A 19,369-nucleotide genomic window follows, 5' to 3' on the forward strand; every position below is an offset into this window, starting at 1 on the left:
CCTCCCGGTGGTCCTGGTACGTTACCGATAGCACCTAAAACTTTTCCGGTGACCAAAACGGGACTTCCCATATATAAATCTTTACCTACGGACCATTCCGGAACTCCTTGTGACGTCCGGGATCTCACCCGGGACTCCGAACAACATTCAGTAACATCGTACATACTTTCCCTATAACCCTAGCGTCATCGAACCTTAAGTGTGTAGAGCCTACGGGCTCGGGAGTCATGCAGACATGGACGAGACAACTCTCCGGTCAATAACCAACAACGGGATCTGGATACCCATGTTGGTTCCGACATGCTCCACGATGATCTCATCGGATGAACCACGATGTCAAGGATTCAATCAATCCCGTATACAATTCCCTTTGTCTAGCGGTATAGTACTTGCCCGAGATTCGATCGTCGGTATCCCGATACCTTGTTCAATCTCATTACCGGCAAGTCTCTTTACTCGTTCAGTAACACATCATCCCGTGATCAACTCCTTGGTCACATTGTGCACATTATGATGATGTCTTACCGAGTGGGCCCAGAGATACCTCTCCGTTACACGGAGTGACAAATCCCAGTCTCGATTCGTGCCAACCCAACAGACACTTTCGGAGATACCCGTAGTGCACCTTTATAGCCACCCAGTTACGTTGTGACGTTTGGCACACCAAAGCACTCCTACGGTATCCAGGAGTTGCACAATCTCATGGTCTAAGGAAATGATACTTGGCATTAGAAAAGCTTTAGCATACGAACTACACGATCTTGTGCTAGGCTTAGTATTGGGTCTTGTCCATCACATCATTCTCCTAATGATGTGATCCCGTTATCAACGACATCCAATGTCCATGGTCAGGAAACCGTAACCATCTATTGATCAACGAGCTAGTCAACTAGAGGCTTACTAGGGACATGGTGTTGTCTATGTATCCACACATGTATCTGAGTTTCCTATCAATACAATTCTAGCATGGAAAATAAACGATTATCATGAACAATGAAATATAATAATAACTAATTTATTATTGCCTCTAGGGCATATTTCCAACATGAATAAGTAGTAGTTGAAGTTCATGTATGAAACTATGTTGAATTTGATGTTTGAACTATGTTGAATGGACTAGTAGTTTGTCGTTTTAAGAATTTACATCTTCATTTTGGACCATCTATTGGAGTTGCTCTTTTGGACCATCAATTTGGACCATCTGTTGGAGTTGAGGTTTTTTCGGAGCTCCAAAAGGCACTTTTTGACGGTCCAAATTTTACATCTCCGGTTTTGGACCGCTAAATTTTGGACCATCTATTGAAGATGCTCTAAGTCTATCCATGATGCGATAACGGCGGAGGCGATCGCACTTCAGCGAGGACTAGAACTGTTGGAAGACCTTGGATGTCAACCATTGATTGTTGAATCAGTTTCGCTGGAAATTATTCAAGCTTGCAATGGTGTGAATGAAATCTAGAGCGCTTAGAGCATCTCCAATAGCTTGTCTATATGAAAGTCTATACTAGTTTTCCACAATATGAGCCCAAAACGGACGTCCAACAGCTCATGTAAATGGATGTCCAAACAAGCACATCCTCTAAATCCACCTCCACAATGTCCACGCCTGGACGATGTGAATGTGTCGTCCATAGCTCAACCGCATACAAGAGTAGAAAAGAAAATAAAAAAGAAACTGAAAGTTTTCAAATTTGAAAATGGAAAGGAACAAAAACAAAAAGAAGGCAAACTATAAAGAAAAAGAAATCAAAAGGAAAAAAGAAAAAAAGAAAAAGAAAAAAGAACAAAGAAAAAGAAACGATTCGTTTGCTGGATGCTCCTTCCAGATTGAACATCATGTAGACATTAGAGTCCTTAATTTAAGTCTTTTTCTTTGTGGGAAAATTTAAAATTTGTTAAAATTGAACGAGTTCTGAATCTGATAGATCAAATTTGGAGATAATTCCGGAGAACTTGGTGAGGTCCGAAAACACCTTTTCTCTACTTTGAAAATTCCAGCGGCAAAATATAGACGTGTTAGTACTTCACACCAGAGCGAATCGGATTAGGTACCGATACGTACAGGTGCCAGCTATATACGATTGTCGATCACATCACGATCTAGAACCAACCTGCCGCGATGCACGGGACGTGGTGGCCGGACCTCCTGCCGGAACTGCTCCGAGAGGTCTCCTGCCGTCTGCACGTCGGCGCCGACTTCATCCGTTTCCACGCCGTGTGTAAGCCATGGCGCGACTCACACGGACCATCGACGACGACGGGGGCTGGTCAGTTCCTGCCGTGGCTCCTGGTGCCCATCAAGAAGAGCGGGGACTCCCTCAATTTCAGATGCGTCTTCTCCAACACAAGCTACGTCGCGCCGCCGGCCATATCTGGTGGCAGTGGCACCGGGATGAACTGGGTGGCCAGCGCCGACGGCACCACCGTCCGCTACTTCACCGCCTTCGAACCTCACGGCCTAACCCTCCACGACCCTCTCGCCGAAGGCCCCCCCACCCACCTGCCTGGCGAGAACGTCCTCCGCCGGTTGGAGGAGAATCCCGCAGGCATCATCTACAACAACGGGGCCGTCCTTCTGTTCAGCAAACACGACAGCTTCGACACAACTACCGCCGAGTTCAGGGCGGCGCTCCTGCGTCCTGGTGACACCGAGTGGATGTTTGTCCACAGGACTCTCGAATCCCCCTTCGACGGAGCGTTCTGTGTCGCCTATCACAACGGCAAGATCCATGTGACCGTTGAGGACAGCCTCTGGCAGGTCGTGAGCGTGACAGGGGAGTCCACAGCCGCAACCAACAACGACGACGTACAGGTTCCTAGGCCACGGTCGATGCCACGCCAGTGTGACGGCTACTTGTACGAGCGCAGCTATGTGCTCGAGTCCCGCGGGGAGCTGCTGTGGGTGTCGGTGCACATTTTGATGCATTACCCCGATCAAGGTAAGAATGGCGTCAATGACCTCGTCGATGCACTCTCGATGTCCATGCACACGCTTGAGGAGGTCACCAAGGAGCCGGAAAAGTTGTTGTGGACGAGGAAGGATGGCCGGAGCCTGGAGGACCGCGTGTTGTTCCTGGGGTGGCCCAATAGTTTCGCCCTGGACGCGTCCCGTCTCGGCATGAGCGGTGGGTTCGCCTACTTCTTGTACTACGACGACCAGGGCGGCTGCCGGTTGCACGAGCGACATGGCGTGTTCAGGCACAACCTCATCGACAACACGACAGAGTTTGTCGAGTGGCTGCCCCAAGGATGGGACAAGGAGATGTGTGTGTGGCTCCTCCCCCAGCTCACAATTGCTCCAGTCAACCAGGGTCCAGCTACTACTTCAAGAAGCAATAAAACTTGTGCTTGGGTGCTGGTGTCCAACCTACCTCTCAGAGCGAAGAGCTTTTGGCTGCATCACTTGTTCATCATGCTGCAACGATTGTTCAGCATATTCAGTAGTAGACTGTTTGGTGGCAAGGTGATATACTAGAAGAAGACCGAGACCTCACAGGGTTTGCAATGGTCGCCATAAGTGCTGCAGAGGTGAGCATGGTGAAACAGAGGCGTCGACGGAGTAAAGTTCTTTCCACCCGGAGTATGGGGAGATGTAGTTGGAGTGCTCGATTATAATAATTGTCTAAATTGTTTTACTGTAATAGTTATCATGGTCAGGTTATTGACTAGGATTATCTATTTATTTGCTTAATTTGTCCAATATGTAATGAATTTAGTCGTTACCTCATTTCGGTATATAGCCCGCCAGAGTTCAGTTATTGTATTATAAGATGCAATGTTATATCAATCGCTTAGCTCTAGGTAAATAACCACAAAGCGTTTTCCCGCAAAAAAGAAGATAAACAAGACTTGCACATCACTGCACTGCATCATGTGATCAATCATTGCCGATCAAATTTCTCCGTTTCTATCTCTCGACTTCTCATATTCATGTGCAAAAGAAGCCGGAGAAAAGCCTGAAGGGAAAACATGTCGAGGAAGATGGGGAGAGTGAGGAGCTCACCGGTGCTGGACGTGTATACAATGGTTGGGCATGAGAGAAAGCTCACAAATCTATACCCATGGAGTAGAAATATAAATTGTGGAGAGTAGAAAAAGGGGTATTGTATGGTGGAACAATGTCTTTCTATAATCACGAAGACTTTTTACCGGTTCCTGTATGTGGCGGCGAATGATCTGCCGTCCAAGTGCAATGTGATTTGTGTTGGTTGTAGGCCCACTTCATTGTATTGCTTTGTATTTTTCAGCCCACTTTTCGTATATACGATTAAGTCAAATCTAGGTAGACCCCACACATGTTCCTCTCTCTATCTCTCTCCTCCACATGGATGCATGGCAGATAAAAACTCACTCTCACTCTCCCACACAACAAATCCATCCTTTTATTCAACCTATGCTAATATAAATTCACCATATCTTGGGGCCAAGACCTTTAGAACAAGATCAACCTTTTGAAACTTTTTATATATTTGAACTCTTGGGGCCAAGACCTTTAGAACAAGATCAACCTTGAATACATTCGAACATGTATAAATTTCACCGTTTCGAATGAGGGAAATCAGTTTTCTGAAACAAGAGTAATTTTATTTTGAAATGAGTGAAATTAGCTTTTGAAATTTATTGAAACATGTGTTTCTTTCAATTGAAACGACTAAAATTAGTTGTTTGATGAAATGGGTGAAATTCTTTTTCTGAAATGTGTGAAATAAATTTTGTTTGAACAATAAATTTTAAATGAGTGAATTCAGTATTCAAATTGAAATATGATTTTTGTGAAACTCCTTATTTCAGTGCATTTATTGTGAAGTTGCTTCGTTCACTCGTTTCAGTTTTATTTATAGGGAAACACTTTCTATCTATAGTCTGAAAAGATGCCAACGCCAGACCACTTGACTACTGTCGATTCGATTGAAATCGGATGCTCAAGGTTCTGCTTCTTATGTGAATGAAAAATTATAAAAATCCAATCGGACTAACGATCCGCAATCAAAGCCCGTAAATCTCTCTCCCTAATCTCGCACGCAGCACCCAGCTCTCCCTGCACCTCACGCACATCGCCTCCAGCCCTCTAGCTTGCCTCGCCCAGATCCCTTTCTCCCCCGCCTCACACACAACTGACTCCACCGGCCAGCTCCGCGTCCTTGGTCAGCAACGAATTCACGAGCTAACTCACCGTCGCACTTATCTCCACCGGGATCAGGCCCCGCTCCACTTGCCGTTCTGGACTCCGGTCCACCTCGTTGGTGTAGCACTCGGTTCAGGAACAAAGCAAGCTCGTTTGGAGTATCATAGGTTCTCCCACCACATCCTCATCAGAACTAGGGTTTGAGTCCTCTCCTCTTCTACTTTTTTAATGATGCAGTGCTAGTTGATTCCTAAAATAATTGTTTTCTGATTTTCATATGATACCTAGATGCCAATACCTTGGTTTATGCCATGTTTGTGGGTGTGAATTTGTGCCATCTAGCATGTATTGGATCACTAAATCAACCACAATATTTTTGTGAACTGGGTAGATGCATCACACAAATATGCCTCCTTGGTTGGCAGCAATATTAGTATTTGTGCCTTTTTTTTCAATTTTCAATGCTTCCAAGTAATAATACAAATGTACCGAGCTCATTTTTTGATGCTTCTTTGTCAAGAAAATTACTTCCATTGGTCACTAAAAAATTGGTTAAATTTGTATGTAGGCGACGAAAAGCATACATCCTCATGTTGGAAGCAATCTTAATTGTTTCTATTATCTATTAATTTCTATGCTTCCGACCAAGACGAATAATGTTGAGCTGTCATATTTCCAAGCTTCCTACGAATCGACATACTGTGTTTAATAAACTACTCCCTCCGTCCCATAACATAAGAAGTTTTTGCAAGATAGCATACCTTGCAAAAATGTCTTATATTGTGGGACAGAGGGAGTACTTAGGTACATAGGATAAGCTTCTTAATTCCATTGTCTTGCTTCCATACACTTACTTTCAGTGAACCTGTTCGTGTCTCGGTTTATTCCTTCAATTCCCATATTTTGACACACACCAATGAACATGCCGAAACAGATTGTATGCTCAAGGGTTGATATGCAGCACTTCGGGTCAATGATGACGTCTTAGATTGAAATGTGTGTGAGCTCACCAAACCAACAATTAGTTTCGATGAAATTGTTGTTCTAGATCTAAAATAATTGGACTCACGTATTGGTGGCAAGCATGGGTTATCCTCAATTTCAAATATTGTTCTTGAAGTATGTACAAGCTTTGTTGAGGCTGTATGAATATGATGCTTCCAAATATCCATGTTTCATATGCATCATACTTGTACTTCTTCACTACGTAGAGTTGACATTCTAAATATGCTTTTATTTGTGTACTCTTGTTTTATGTTGAGATATCATTGATGCTTCAAAAATCCATGATTCCTAAGCATCATAGATCTGCTTCTTCAATCTTTGTAATTGGTGGCAATAGTCCACGATCAGTTTGCTAATAGTTTTCTTACTGAAAATAGTTTAGTCTTGTTCATATTTGTGGTTATATTCACAATATCCTATGTTCATATTAGCTAAGATTCTATATTTTAATTAACTTTATGCCCTAATCATGCTAGCGATCAAATTTGCGTGCTTCCAGGTGTCTTGTATATGGTGTGATAAAATGAAACTATGCTTCCAATCCACCATGCTTCCTCCTTTAATTTCTTGCATATTTCTATCTAATGTAATTTTTTTGCTTCCATCATTGTAAGTGTGTGCTACTTTTATACATTTTTTTGCTTCAACCATTATCAGATACTAGCATATGCTTCAACCACTACTAATGTAATTCACCATTACCGGTGTTGCTTCTGTTAGTAAATTTTGTTGTACAATTATTTTGCTTTGTTTAGTGATTTTCTTATCACTACAGTGTGCTTCCTTCGTTCTCACCGGATGCTTCTATTGTACAGATATTTTGCCACACCTGATTCCAGCTATGCTTCGTTGTTACCAGCATACTCCCAATGATCTTCTAATGCGTTGAGTATGTATGAGGTGAGATCAAGTTAAGGCCTTGTTCGATAGTCCGACGGCTCCAAGAAATACGAGGATCTGCGGAGCGGGTGTTTCCCTGCTCCTTTATTTTCAGCTGAAGCTACCCTCGCTCCGGGAGTGGAGTTCTGGAGTGGTGAGACTCCGAACAGGCCCTAGGTTGTCGGTTGTGCTGTGAATGACGTAGGGCTCGTGGCATCAGCAAATCATCCCATCGTGATCAGATTATCCAGTGTCCACCACGCTAGCTATGACAATGTTACAATAGTGTTCTAGTAGTCTTCTAGTTTTGGTGCAAAAAAGAGTTGTAATTGGTTCCAAAGGAAATGTTTCCACTATATACAAAAAGAGTGTTCCCTTTACATCAAAATTTTGGTTCCGAAGCTCTTAGAAACATAGCACAAATCAAATGCTTGTGTTGATCAATATGTTTCTGCTGCACTACAAATTATTTGCTTTGGTCTACTGGGATGTTTTCAAGGAAGCACACAAATTCTATGTTATCATTGCATAGACATACGCCTTGGATTTTTTTACTACATTTATTTGTAATATTTCCATGAATCAAAGGAATGCTTCCGTTCCACATCCATTTGTTTGAAACTAATCCTAATTAACCAACATTATTTCCACATGGAAGCAAAATTATAGTCAGCAACTGCTAACAAGTAAAACAGTTTCTTTTAGATCGAAGCACATTTTGTTTTTGCTCGATGCAATTTGAAGGAATACTAGAAACAAGAAGTGCTTCGTAAGGAAATAAACTGTGATTCATAAGGAAGAAAAATTCTTTTGGAAAGTCTCTACGCTACATTAATTCCCCCCTAATTATTTTCCTGAAACTCATCGATTGGTTTCCTAAATATCTGGTATTAGTTTCCCTATATATTACGTGCTTCCATATCTCAACAAACTTGCTTCCAAAATCCAAATAACTCAGTACTATCCAACGGTCCACCAGGTTGTGATCCAACAGCTGCATGCTAGTCTGATGGTTGGCTAGGAATCACTAGTCTGATTCCTAGTGCTTCCCTTAGTTATATTTGCCCTGTACCGGCTTCCCGAAACAAGTATTTTTTTAAATAAGTGAAATTAAGTCTTGAAAATTATTGAAACATGTCTTTCAAGTGAATCGAGTGAAATTAGTCTTTTGAAATGAGTGAAATAAGTTTTATTTGAATGATATATTTAAAATTATATGATTCCCTGCGTGTTGCTGCAGGAATTGGTTGCGACATATCTCTGTGAGTATTGTTTGTATGGAACATTTATATTTATTAATATGAGAAAATAATACAGAGTATCCATGTTGAATATAAGTAGCATAGCATAACTCATGCTTACACGTCGAGGTGGGCCTCTTGCCCCATTTTAGGAAATCCAAAGTGAATAGATATCTCAGCATAGTAAATAGCGAGGGTGAAATTGATAGAGCATCTCGCATCTCTGCGGTTTTGTACAGATGGTTGCACTTAGTTTTGTTCACACTACAATTCCCTAAAGACTTTTTGTTGGGAGGTAGCATTGACCATAGAATTAATGGCTAGGAATGGAAATACATAATCTATGAAATTCCAGATGAGAAAGCTTATCAGCTAGCATTGACAAACAATATTCTAAACTAAAAGGAAAGTTAAGAAATAGATATCCCAACCTCCAGTGAGCTATTAGTGTAGCAAAAACATGTTGGATATAATGATGTATCACTTTGTAAGGTCTTTGTGAATAGTTAATAAAGTGACTGCATGCATCGCCCGGCCGGGGGTCTTCCTCCTTTTCTACAAAAAAAATAAAAAATAATAACATTAAGATCGTAGTATAGAGATAAGAAATTATTTATAGGCATCTAATTTCAGTGTCATGTAATTATTCAGTTTTCTTTGATTGATTCTATGTTTGGTTCCGCCTTACGGTATGTTCCAATGAGAATAATACTTATCATGTGAAGTTGTTTCCTGTTTGACTTTGTTGCTGCTGCCAACCCTTTTCTTTTCATATGAAATTGATATTTTCATTTTCTAACTGAGACAATCACGCATGTACTCGCTTCCCTTTTCATTTGCATGCAAATGATACCTTACCATAGCTTTAAAGTATTAGAGATTGAATTGTTGCTATATGAATTCTGAACATGTACTTATATTCTCAAATGAAAAAAATGGCATGTACTCTTAACCTGTCGGAAGTGCGCTATATATGATTCACTAAGATGCCATTTAAGCCCCTCACTTATCATATCTTCTATCAATGGTGGGCCTGTGACTATAATACTACATGCTTATGAAAAAATATCCAAAGGGACGGTACAAGGACGATGTATTTGGAAATTAAATACATGCATGAGAAGTTGAAGCAGCAAACCTGAAAGTTACTGAAGTTTGGAATGATAAAGATTATTCAGATTCACGAGCAAAGAAAGTTGTCAGCCTTCAACGTTCCGTGTGGTCATATTGACTTGGGTAAATACAAAAGAATGCATAGACTCCATTGTATACCTGCATAATTGTCTCTCATCCATCCCTTTGTGTGTATGTTTTGACTCTCTACTCAAAATGTATAAAGCAATCACTTCTGTCCAGCCCAACCAACGTGGCACACCAAGGTATTTATCAGAGAGAGTTTCCTTATCGACACGTAGGCACGCACCAATATCTAACTTCACACCGAGGGCAACATTGGGCCAGAAAAAGATACTTGTTTTGTCACACTCACCATCTGTCCAGAATTGGTGCAATAAGTCTCAAGAGACTGCCGTCACTACTGGAATTTTCACGTACGCCGGGTATCATTCTCTTCGCCGAGTGCTAAAACACGAACACTCGGCAAAGAAAACAACGCCGAAAGTCACTCTTGGTAAACCTAGCTTCACGACAAACTGCCTTCTTTGCCGTCACTGCCTCACGGCAAAGAGGCACCGCACGGCAAACCCTGCATACGCTGAGAGCCGCTCACGGCAAAGATGCCAAGAGCCACGTGGCATGCCCGTCCGCAACACACGGCTCCGTCAGTTACTACGTACATTACCGAGAGCCGCCAAACGACACTCGGCAAAGTATATGGCACATCCTATTTTCTTTTTCGTGTGTTCTTTCTAACTGACATGTGGTCCCACTGGTCACATTTATCAGTAAAAGTTTCAAATAATTTGCTAAATATTTTTGAAAAAATGAAGATATCTTTGCCGAGAGCTGCTCTCGGCAATTCTCCTGACCAGTAGGACAACATGGTCCACATGGCAGCTGACCGTTTACATATCTTTGCCGAGAGCTTGTCTCGGCAATGCTCATCTTCTTTTCCGAGAGCGGCTCTCGGAAAAGGTGTGGGCACAACAGCAGTGCCTCCCAGGCGACCAGTTTTTTGAAAGGTGCTCTCGAAAAAGGTGTGGCACAACAGTAGTGTCTCCCAGACGACCATTTTTCTGAGAGGTGCTCTCGGTAGTATGTCGTTTTCTGAGTGTTGCTCTCGGAAATCTTTCCCATCCATTTTTCTATTAAGCAATTTCTTTTCTGATCCCTGCAGATGAAAACAACTACCGTGCAATTTGGAGTAGTCCACACATATATAGGCATAATTTGATCATATATAGGCATAATTTGATCTAGTCCACGTATATATGCATAATTTGTTGGGGAACGTTGCAGAAAACAAAAATTTTTCCTACGTTTTCACCAAGATCCATCTATGAGTTCATCTAGCAACGAGTGATCGGATGCATCTACATACCTTTGTGGATTGCGAGCGGAAGCGTTCAAAGAACGGGGATGAGGGAGTCGTACTCGTCGTGATCCAAATCACCGGAGATACTAGCGCCGAACGGACGGCACCTCCGCGTTCAACACACGTACGGTCAGCGTGACGTCTCCTCCTTCTTGATCCAGCAAGGGGGAAGGAGAGGTTGATGAAGATCCAGCAGCACGACGACGTGGTGGTGGATGCAGCAGTCACCGCAGCTGGGCTTCGCCGAGCTTCTGCGAGAGGGAGAGGTGTAGCATGGGAGAGGGAGGCGCCAAGGATTGAGGTCCGGCTGCCCTCCCTCCCCTTTTATATAGGCCCCCTAGGGGGGTGCGCCGGCCCTAGGAGATGGGATCTCCTAGGGGGGGCAGCGGCCAAGGGGGTGGAGTACCCCACAAGGCAAGTGGAGGCGCCCCCTCCCCTAGGGTTCTCAACCCTAGGCGCATGGGGGGCCCAAGGGGGGGGCGCACCAGCCCACTATGGGCTGGTTCCCTCCCCACTTCAGCCCATGAGGCCCTCCGGAATGGGTGGCCCCACCCGGTGGACCCCCGGAACCCTTCCGGTGGTCCCGGTACAATACCGCTGACCCCCGAAACTCCCCTGATGGCCGAAACTGCACTTCCTATATATAATTCTTCACCTCCGGACCATTCCGGAACTCCTCGTGACGTCCGGGATCTCATCCGGGACTCCGAAAAACTTTCGGGTTACTGCATACTCATATCTCTACAACCCTAGCGTCACCGAACCTTAAGTGTGTAGACCCTACGGGTTCGGGAGACATGTAGACATGACCGAGACGACTCTCCGGTCAATAACCAACAGCGGGATCTGGATACCCATGTTGGCCCCCACATGCTCCTCGATGATCTCATCGGATGAACCACGATGTCGAGGATTCAAGCAACCCCGTATACAATTCCCTTTGTCAATCGGTATGTTACTTGCCCGAGATTCGATCGTCGGTATCCCAATACCTCGTTCAATCTCGTTACCGGCAAGTCACTTTACTCGTACCGTAATGCATGATCCCGTGACCAGACACTTGGTCACTTTGAGCTCATTACGATGATGCATTACCGAGTGGGCCCAGAGACACCTCTCCGTCATATGGAGTGAAAAATACCAGTCTTGATCCGTGTCAACCCAACAGATACTTTCGGAGATACCCGTAGTATACCTTTATAGTCACCCAGTTACGTTGTGACGTTTGGTACACCCAAAGCACCCCTACGGTATCCGGGAGTTACACGATCTCATGGTCTAAGGAAAAGACACTTGACATTGGAAAAACTCTAGCAAACGAACTATACGATCTTGTGCTATGTTTAAGATTGGGTCTTGTCCATCACATCATTCTCCTAATGATGTGATATCGTTATCAATGACATCCAATGTCCATAGTCAGGAAACCATGACTATCTGTTGATCAACGAGCTAGTCAACTAGAGGCTCACTAGGGACACATTGTGGTCTATGTATTCACACATGTATTACGATTTCCGGATAACACAAGTATAGCATGAATAATAGACAATTATCATGAACAAGGAAATATAATAATCATTTTATTATTGCCTCTAGGGCATATTTCCAACATAATTAGGGATAGTCCACATATTGTCACACACAAGTCGATTGTAGTATCCTAGTAGACGTCACACACAAGTCACAAATTCATATATATTGTCACTACTTGCAAAACACGTGCATGTCACAATAGAAGTACACTTATTCATATATAGATCATCCTGAGGAGGAGAGGGCATCAGGTTAACATTCCGGAGGAGGAGGAGGGGCATCACTTGCACTGCTTCGAGATTGCATAAGAACCTATAAGAGTAGAGTCACGTGAGGGTGGTTCGTCCCTATGTAATGAATCTTCTACTCTAGTTTAGAGAATGTTCTACCTGTAGTTGATCCTCAAGCAGCTTCAACCTATTGTTCGTGTCTTCCCGTTCCTTTTCTCTGGATGCCTGCTCATCCTTCCGCCTTTGCTCCTCTTCAACAGCCCGTTGCTTCATTAAATCCTGTAACATGGCATTAGGCTCATATAGGTTGGAACAGTGCTATTTCGAGGCATGGACATAAATGAAAGGTTAGGATGCTAACCTTGAGATGCGCTATCTCACGTGATGCGGTGGTTGGGCGACTCCGTATGGACGGAGTTGAGCTGGTGCTCGACGCACGTATCTCGTGCAGCTTGTGATCCGAGAAGGTGGCAATCGCCCCATTGCAAAGGAGGTGGCGGCCATGGCCCTTCGCCTGACCAGCAATGATGAGAAGCTCAGGATCAAGGGGCTTGGATGTAGGTTCGGCTTCCTGCCCGTGCACCACCTAGAAGTCCTCTTTGATGGTCCCCCACTTATCCTCCGCCGACTTGTTGCAGAACTCGGCGCCATCCTTCCCCTTGTGGCCTTCTCTCCAGGCTTCCAGGATGTGGACCGGGCGACCAACCTTCGCCTCCTGCAAAATTAACCATCAAGTTTAATGAACCAATATGCATCGTGCGAAAAAGTTAACATCTTAATCCACATACCATCTGTTGCTTAAGAGCGGTTAGGTTCTGGCTCCCCTGGACATGAGCCGGGCCTGGCATTTTAGCTCGATTGTTTCCCTTCTCCACATGCTGTGCCTGCCATGCTGGGTCGTACCACATGTTAACCAGGGCCTCCCAACAATCGTCCTTCATCCAGGGTTCCTTCACCTAGTTAGACAAAATCGAATAATTGAGGAACAAGAGGGATGAATCAAAGTACTAGCAACTGATGTAGTTGAGGGAGTCCTAGACTAAGGGGTCCTCGGGCGTCCGACCTGTTATCCATGGGCTGGACTGATGGGCTGTAAAGACATGAAGGCCGAAGACTGTACCTGTGTCCGGATTGGACTCTCCTTGGCGTGGAAGGCAAGCTTGGCGACCGAGTATGAAGATTCCTTCTTATGTAACCAACTCTATGTAAACCCTAGATCACCCCGGTGTCTATATAAACCGGAGGGGTTGGTCAGGAAAGGATATACTCATCGTGAGACAGAGTCTTCGGTGGGTGATCCCGTGACAGAACGGGGCTAGACTTGATCTGTCATCTCGCGATGACATCTACTAACACGAAGAAGCAGTTATTCACCGTGGCCTACACCCTCTCGGTGCCGAACAACGCCCTAGACCGCCGGGGCCACCGGAGGGGTGCTGGTCTCTAGAACCAGGCGAGGCCCATCTGAAAAAGAAAACACAAGACAATAATTATGATGTGCTAAGGTTGTTTGCCAAGCATGGAAGAAAACAACAACAAAAGGATAATACATATTATCGAGAATGCACATGGAAAAAGATCTAGGTTAGATACTTTACCGATAGGGTCTCTCGGAAAAAGTGGCCATTACCGAGAGCCGATAATCGACCCTTGGTAACAACTGCTCTAATTTTTGGTTTTCCTTCTCTTTTAGTTTCTGTTTGGCACTATCTTTTTTTGTATCTGATATTTCATATGTTTTTACGACCAAAGTTTGAAAATGCCATGACTTTTGATGAATTTTTTTGATAAAATACTTTTGATGCACTAATAGATATATATATGCTTTTTGGGTTAGATTTGTTCAAAATTTTAGTTTAAAGAGTGTAAAGTAAAAGACATGAGAAGAAGCAATTGTTGAATGTGGCCTACCCCCTCTCTCAGTGCCGGTCAACTTCCTCGACCGGCACCGAGAGAGAACTTTAAAGAGTGTAAAGTAATAAACATGAGAAGAAGCAGTTGTTGACCGTGGCCTACCCCCTCTCTCGGTGTCGGTCAACTTCCTGGACCGCAGGCGCCACCGGATGGCCCATGCATATACATGCGATGGCCTCCTTTGAGAGCACAAGAAGTTTTGAGGCCTATGGAGCAACAAGACGCGCACTTCCTACACAAACCGGACACATTCCCTCTCGACACCCATAGACTATCTCGAAGAACATGCCTAGACTTGGTATGTCATCTCGCGATGACATGCACTAACACGGAGAATCATTTATTCACTATGGACTACACCCTCCCGGTGCCGATCAATGCCCTAGACCGCCGGGGTCACAAGATGGATGCTCGGTCTAGATACCGCACGGGGGGGGGGGGGCTACATGCATGTGGCACATGCATATGCATGTAGGGGTGGTGTGTTATTTGAATAAGCAACGCACGTCCTTGACGTGGCATGTGCCTCATAAACCACACACACGGGGCGGGTACGTCGAGGACCGGCTGCGTTCGTCCATGAGGGAGAGTCTTCGGTGGGTGATCCCGTGACAGAACGGGCCTAGACTTGGTCTGTCATCTCCCTACGACATGCACCAACATGAAGAAGCAGTTATTCACCGTGGCCTACACCCTCTCGGTGCCGAACAACGCCCTAGACCGCCGGGGCCACTGGATGGGTGCTTGATCTAGGGACCGCCCGAGGGGGGAGGCACCCCTACATGCGTGTGGCCCATGCATATGCATGCAGGGGTGGTGTGCTATTTGAATAAGCAATGCACCTCCTTGACATGGGATGTGCCTCACAAACCACATAGACGGGCGGGAACGTCCAGGACTGGATGCGTTCGTCCACGAGACAGAATCTTCGGTGGGTGATCCCGTGACAGAACTGGCCTAGACTTGGTCCGTCATCTCGCGATGACATGCACTAACACAAAGAAGCAGTTATTCCCCATGGCCTACCCCCTCTAGGTGCCGAACAACACCCTAGACCGTCGGGGCCACTGGAGGGGTGCCGGTCTCTAGAACCGGGTGAGGCCCATCTGAAAAAGAAAACACAAGATGGTAATTATGATGTGCTAAGGTTGATTGCCAAGCATGGAAGAAAACAGAAAAAAGTATAATACATATTATCGAGAATGCACAAGAAGGGAAAAGATCTAGGTTAGATACTTTACCGAGAGGGTCTCTCAGAAAAAGTGGCCATTACCGAGAGCCGATAATCGACCCTCGGCAACAACTGCTCTAATTTTTGGTTTTCCTTCTCTCTTAGTTTTTGTTTGGCACTCTCTTTTTTGTATATGATATTTCATATGTATTTACGACCAAAGTTTGAAAATGCCATGACTTTTGATGAATTGTTCCGATAAAAGACTTTTGATGCACTCATGGATATATATATATATATATATATATATATATATATATATATATATATATATATATGCTTTTTGGGTTAGATTTGCTCAAAACTGAACTTTAAAGAGTGTAAAGTAAAAAACATGAGAAGATGCAGTTGTTGACCGTGGCCTACCCCCTCTCTCGGTGCCGGTCAACTTCCTAGACCGGCACCGAGAGAGAACTTTAAAGAGTGTAAAGTAATAAACATGAGAAGAAGCAGTTGTCGACCATGGCCTAGCCCCTCTCTCGGTGCCGGTCAACTTCCTAGACCGCAGGGGCCACCGGATGGCCCATGCATATACATGTGATGGCCTTCTTTGAGAGCACGAGAATTTTTGAGGCCAACGGAGCAACAGGACCCGCACTTCCTGCACAAACCAGACACACTCCCTCTCGATACCCATAGACTATCTCGACCCTCGGTAACAACTGCTCTAACTTTTGGTTTTCCTTCTCTTTTAGTTTTTGTTTGGCACTCTCTTTTTTGTATCTAATATTTCATATGTTTTTACGACCAAAGTTTGAAAATGCCATGACTTTTGATGAATTTTTAGATAGAAGACATTTGATGCACTAATATATATATATATATATATATATATATATATATATATATGTATATATATATATGCTTTTTGGGTTTGATTTGTTCAAAATTCAACTTTAAAGAGTGTAAAGTAAAAAACATGAGAAGAAGAAGTTGTTGAACATGGCCTACCCCCTCTCTCAGTGCCGGTCAACTTCCTCGACCGGCACTGAGAGAGAACTTTAAAGAGTGTGAAATAATAAACATGAGAAGAAGCAGTTGTTGACCATGGCCTATGACTCACAAACTTCCTGGACCGCAGGGGCCACCGGATGGCCCATGCATATACATGCGATGGCCTCCTTTGAGAGCACGAGAAGTTTCGAGGCCAACAGAGCAACAGGACCCGCACTTCCTGTACAAACCGGAGACATTCCCTCTCGATACCCATAGACTATCTCGAAGAACGGGCCTAGACTTGGTATGTTATCGAGCGTTGACATGCACTAACATGGAGAATCAGTTATTCACCATGGACTACAACCTCTCGGTGTCAATCAACGCCCTAGAACGCCGGGGCCACCGGATAGGTGCTCGATCTAGAGACCGCCTGAGGGGGGGAGGGCACCCGTACATGCGTGTGGCCCATGCATATGCATGCAGGGGTCGTGTGCTATTTGAATAAGCAACACACCTCCTTGACGCGGCCCATGACTCACAAACCACACAGACGGGAGGGAACGTTGAGGACCGGCTGCGTTCGTCCGCATGACATAGTCTTCGGTGGGTGATCCCATGACAGAACGGGCCTAGACTTGGTGTGCCATCTCGTGATGACATGCACTAACACGAGGAAGCAGTTATTCCCCGTGGCCTACCCCCTCTAGGTGCCGAACAATGCCCTAGACCATCGGGGCCACCGGAGGGGTGCCGGTCTCTAGAACAGGGTGAGGCCCATCTGAAAAAGAAAACACAAGACGGTAATTATGATGTGCTAAGGTTGTTTTCCAAGCATGGAATAAAACAACAACAAAAAGTATAATACATATTATCGAGAGTGCACAAGAAGGAAAAAGATCTAGGTTATATACTTTACCAAGAGGGTCTCTCGGAAAAAGACGCCATTACCGAGAGCCGATAATCAACCCTGGGTAACAACTGTTCTAATTTTTGGTTTTCTTCTCTTTTAGTTTTTGTTTGGCACTCTCTTTTTTGTATCTCATATTTCATATGTTTTTACGACCAAAGTTTGAAAATGCCATGACTTTTGATGAATTTTTTGATAACAGACTTTTGATGCACTAATACATATATATGCTTTTTGGGTTAGATTTGTTCAAAATTCAACTTTAAAGAGTGTAAAGTGAAAAACATGAGAAGAAGCAGTTGTTGAATGTGGCCTACCCCTTCTCTCAGTGCCTGTCAAGTTCCTCGACCGGCACCGAGAGAGAACTTTAAAGAGTGTAAAGTAATAAACATGAGAAGAAGCAGTTGTTGACCATGGCCTACCTGCTCTCTCGGTGCCGGTCAACTTCCTGGACCACAGGGGCCACCGGATGGCCCATGCATATACATGCGATGGCCTCCTTTGAGAGCACGAGAAGTTTCGAGGCCAACAGAGCAACAGGACCCGCACTTCCTACACAAACCCGACACATTCCCTCTCGATACCCATAGACTATCTTGAAGAATGAGCCTAGACTTGGTATGTCATCTCGCGATGACATGCACTAACACGGAGAGTAAGTAATTCACCGTGGACTACACCCTCCCGGTGCCGATCAACGTCCTAGACCGCCGGGGCCACCAGATGGGTGCTCGATCTAGAGACCGCCCGAGGAGGGGGAGGCACCCCTACATGCGTGTGGGACATGCATATGCATGTAGGGGTGGTGTGCTATTTGAATAAGCAACGCACATCCTTGAAGTGGCATGTGCCTCACAAACCACATACACAGGCGGGAACGTCAAGGACCGGTTGCGTTCGTCCGCGAGACAGAGTCTTCGATGGGTGATCCCGTGACAGAATGGTCCTAGACTTGTTGTGTCATCTTGCGATGACATGCACTAACACGATGAAGCAGTTATTCACCATGGCCTACACCCTCTCGGTGCCGAACAACGCCCTAGACCATCGGGGCCACCGGATGGGTGCTTGATCTAGAGACCGCCCGCGGGGGGGGGGGGGGAAGGCACCCCTACATGCGTGTGCCCCATGCATATGCATGCAGGGGTGTGTGCTATTTGAATAAGCAACGCACCTCCTTGACGTGGCACGTGCCTCACAAACCACACAGACTGGCGGGAACGTCTAGGACCGGTTGTGTTCGTCCGCGAGACAGAATCTTCGGTGGGTGATCCCGTGACAGAATTGGCCTAGACTTGGTCCGTCATCTCGCGATGACATGCACTAACACGAAGAAGCACTTATTCCTCATGGCCTACCGCCTCTAGGTGACGAACAATGCCCTAGACCATCGGGGCCACCGGAGGGGTGCCGGTCTCTAGAACCGGGCGAGGCCCATCTGAAAAATAAAACACAAGACAGTAATTATGATGTGCTAAGGTTGTTTGCCAAGCATGGAAGAAAACAACAAAAAAGGTATAATACATTTCATCGATATTGCACAATAAGGGAAAAGATCTCGGTTAGATACTTTATCGAGAGGGTCTCTGAGAAAAAGTGGCCATTACCGAGAGCCGATAATCAACCCTCGGCAACAACAACTCTAATTTTAGGTTTTCCTTCTCTTTTAGTTTTTGTTTGGCACTCTCTTTTTTGTATATGGTATTTCATATGTTTTTACGACCAAAGTTTGAAAATGCCATGACTTTTGAGGAATTTTTTCGATAAAAGACTTTTGATGCACTCATAGATACATATATGCTTTTTGGTTTAGATTTATTCAAAATTGAACTTTAAAGAGTGTAAAGTAAAAAACATGAGAAGATGCA

At 44.7% G+C, this 19,369-nt stretch overlaps 1 protein-coding gene across 1 annotated transcript; it reads left to right on the plus strand.

The window, feature by feature from the left end:
• The first annotated feature begins 2,119 nt into the window (after window positions 1–2,119).
• On the plus strand, window positions 2,120–3,604 carry LOC123059659 (uncharacterized). Its single transcript, XM_044482170.1, has one exon. The coding sequence runs from the start codon at window positions 2,120–2,122 to the stop codon at window positions 3,473–3,475; it is 1,356 nt and encodes a 451-aa protein (XP_044338105.1). The 3' UTR covers window positions 3,476–3,604.
• The last annotated feature ends 15,765 nt before the right edge of the window (window positions 3,605–19,369 follow it).

This window comes from Triticum aestivum, chromosome 3A (genome assembly GCF_018294505.1).
Source record: "Triticum aestivum cultivar Chinese Spring chromosome 3A, IWGSC CS RefSeq v2.1, whole genome shotgun sequence".
In the NCBI taxonomy this organism is placed as follows: Eukaryota; Viridiplantae; Streptophyta; class Magnoliopsida; order Poales; family Poaceae; genus Triticum; species Triticum aestivum.

Coding starts and splice junctions, on each gene's coding strand:
- LOC123059659 (XM_044482170.1), top strand. CDS start 2,120: ATGCACGGGACGTGGTGGCCGGACCTCCTGCCGGAACTGCTCCGAGAG.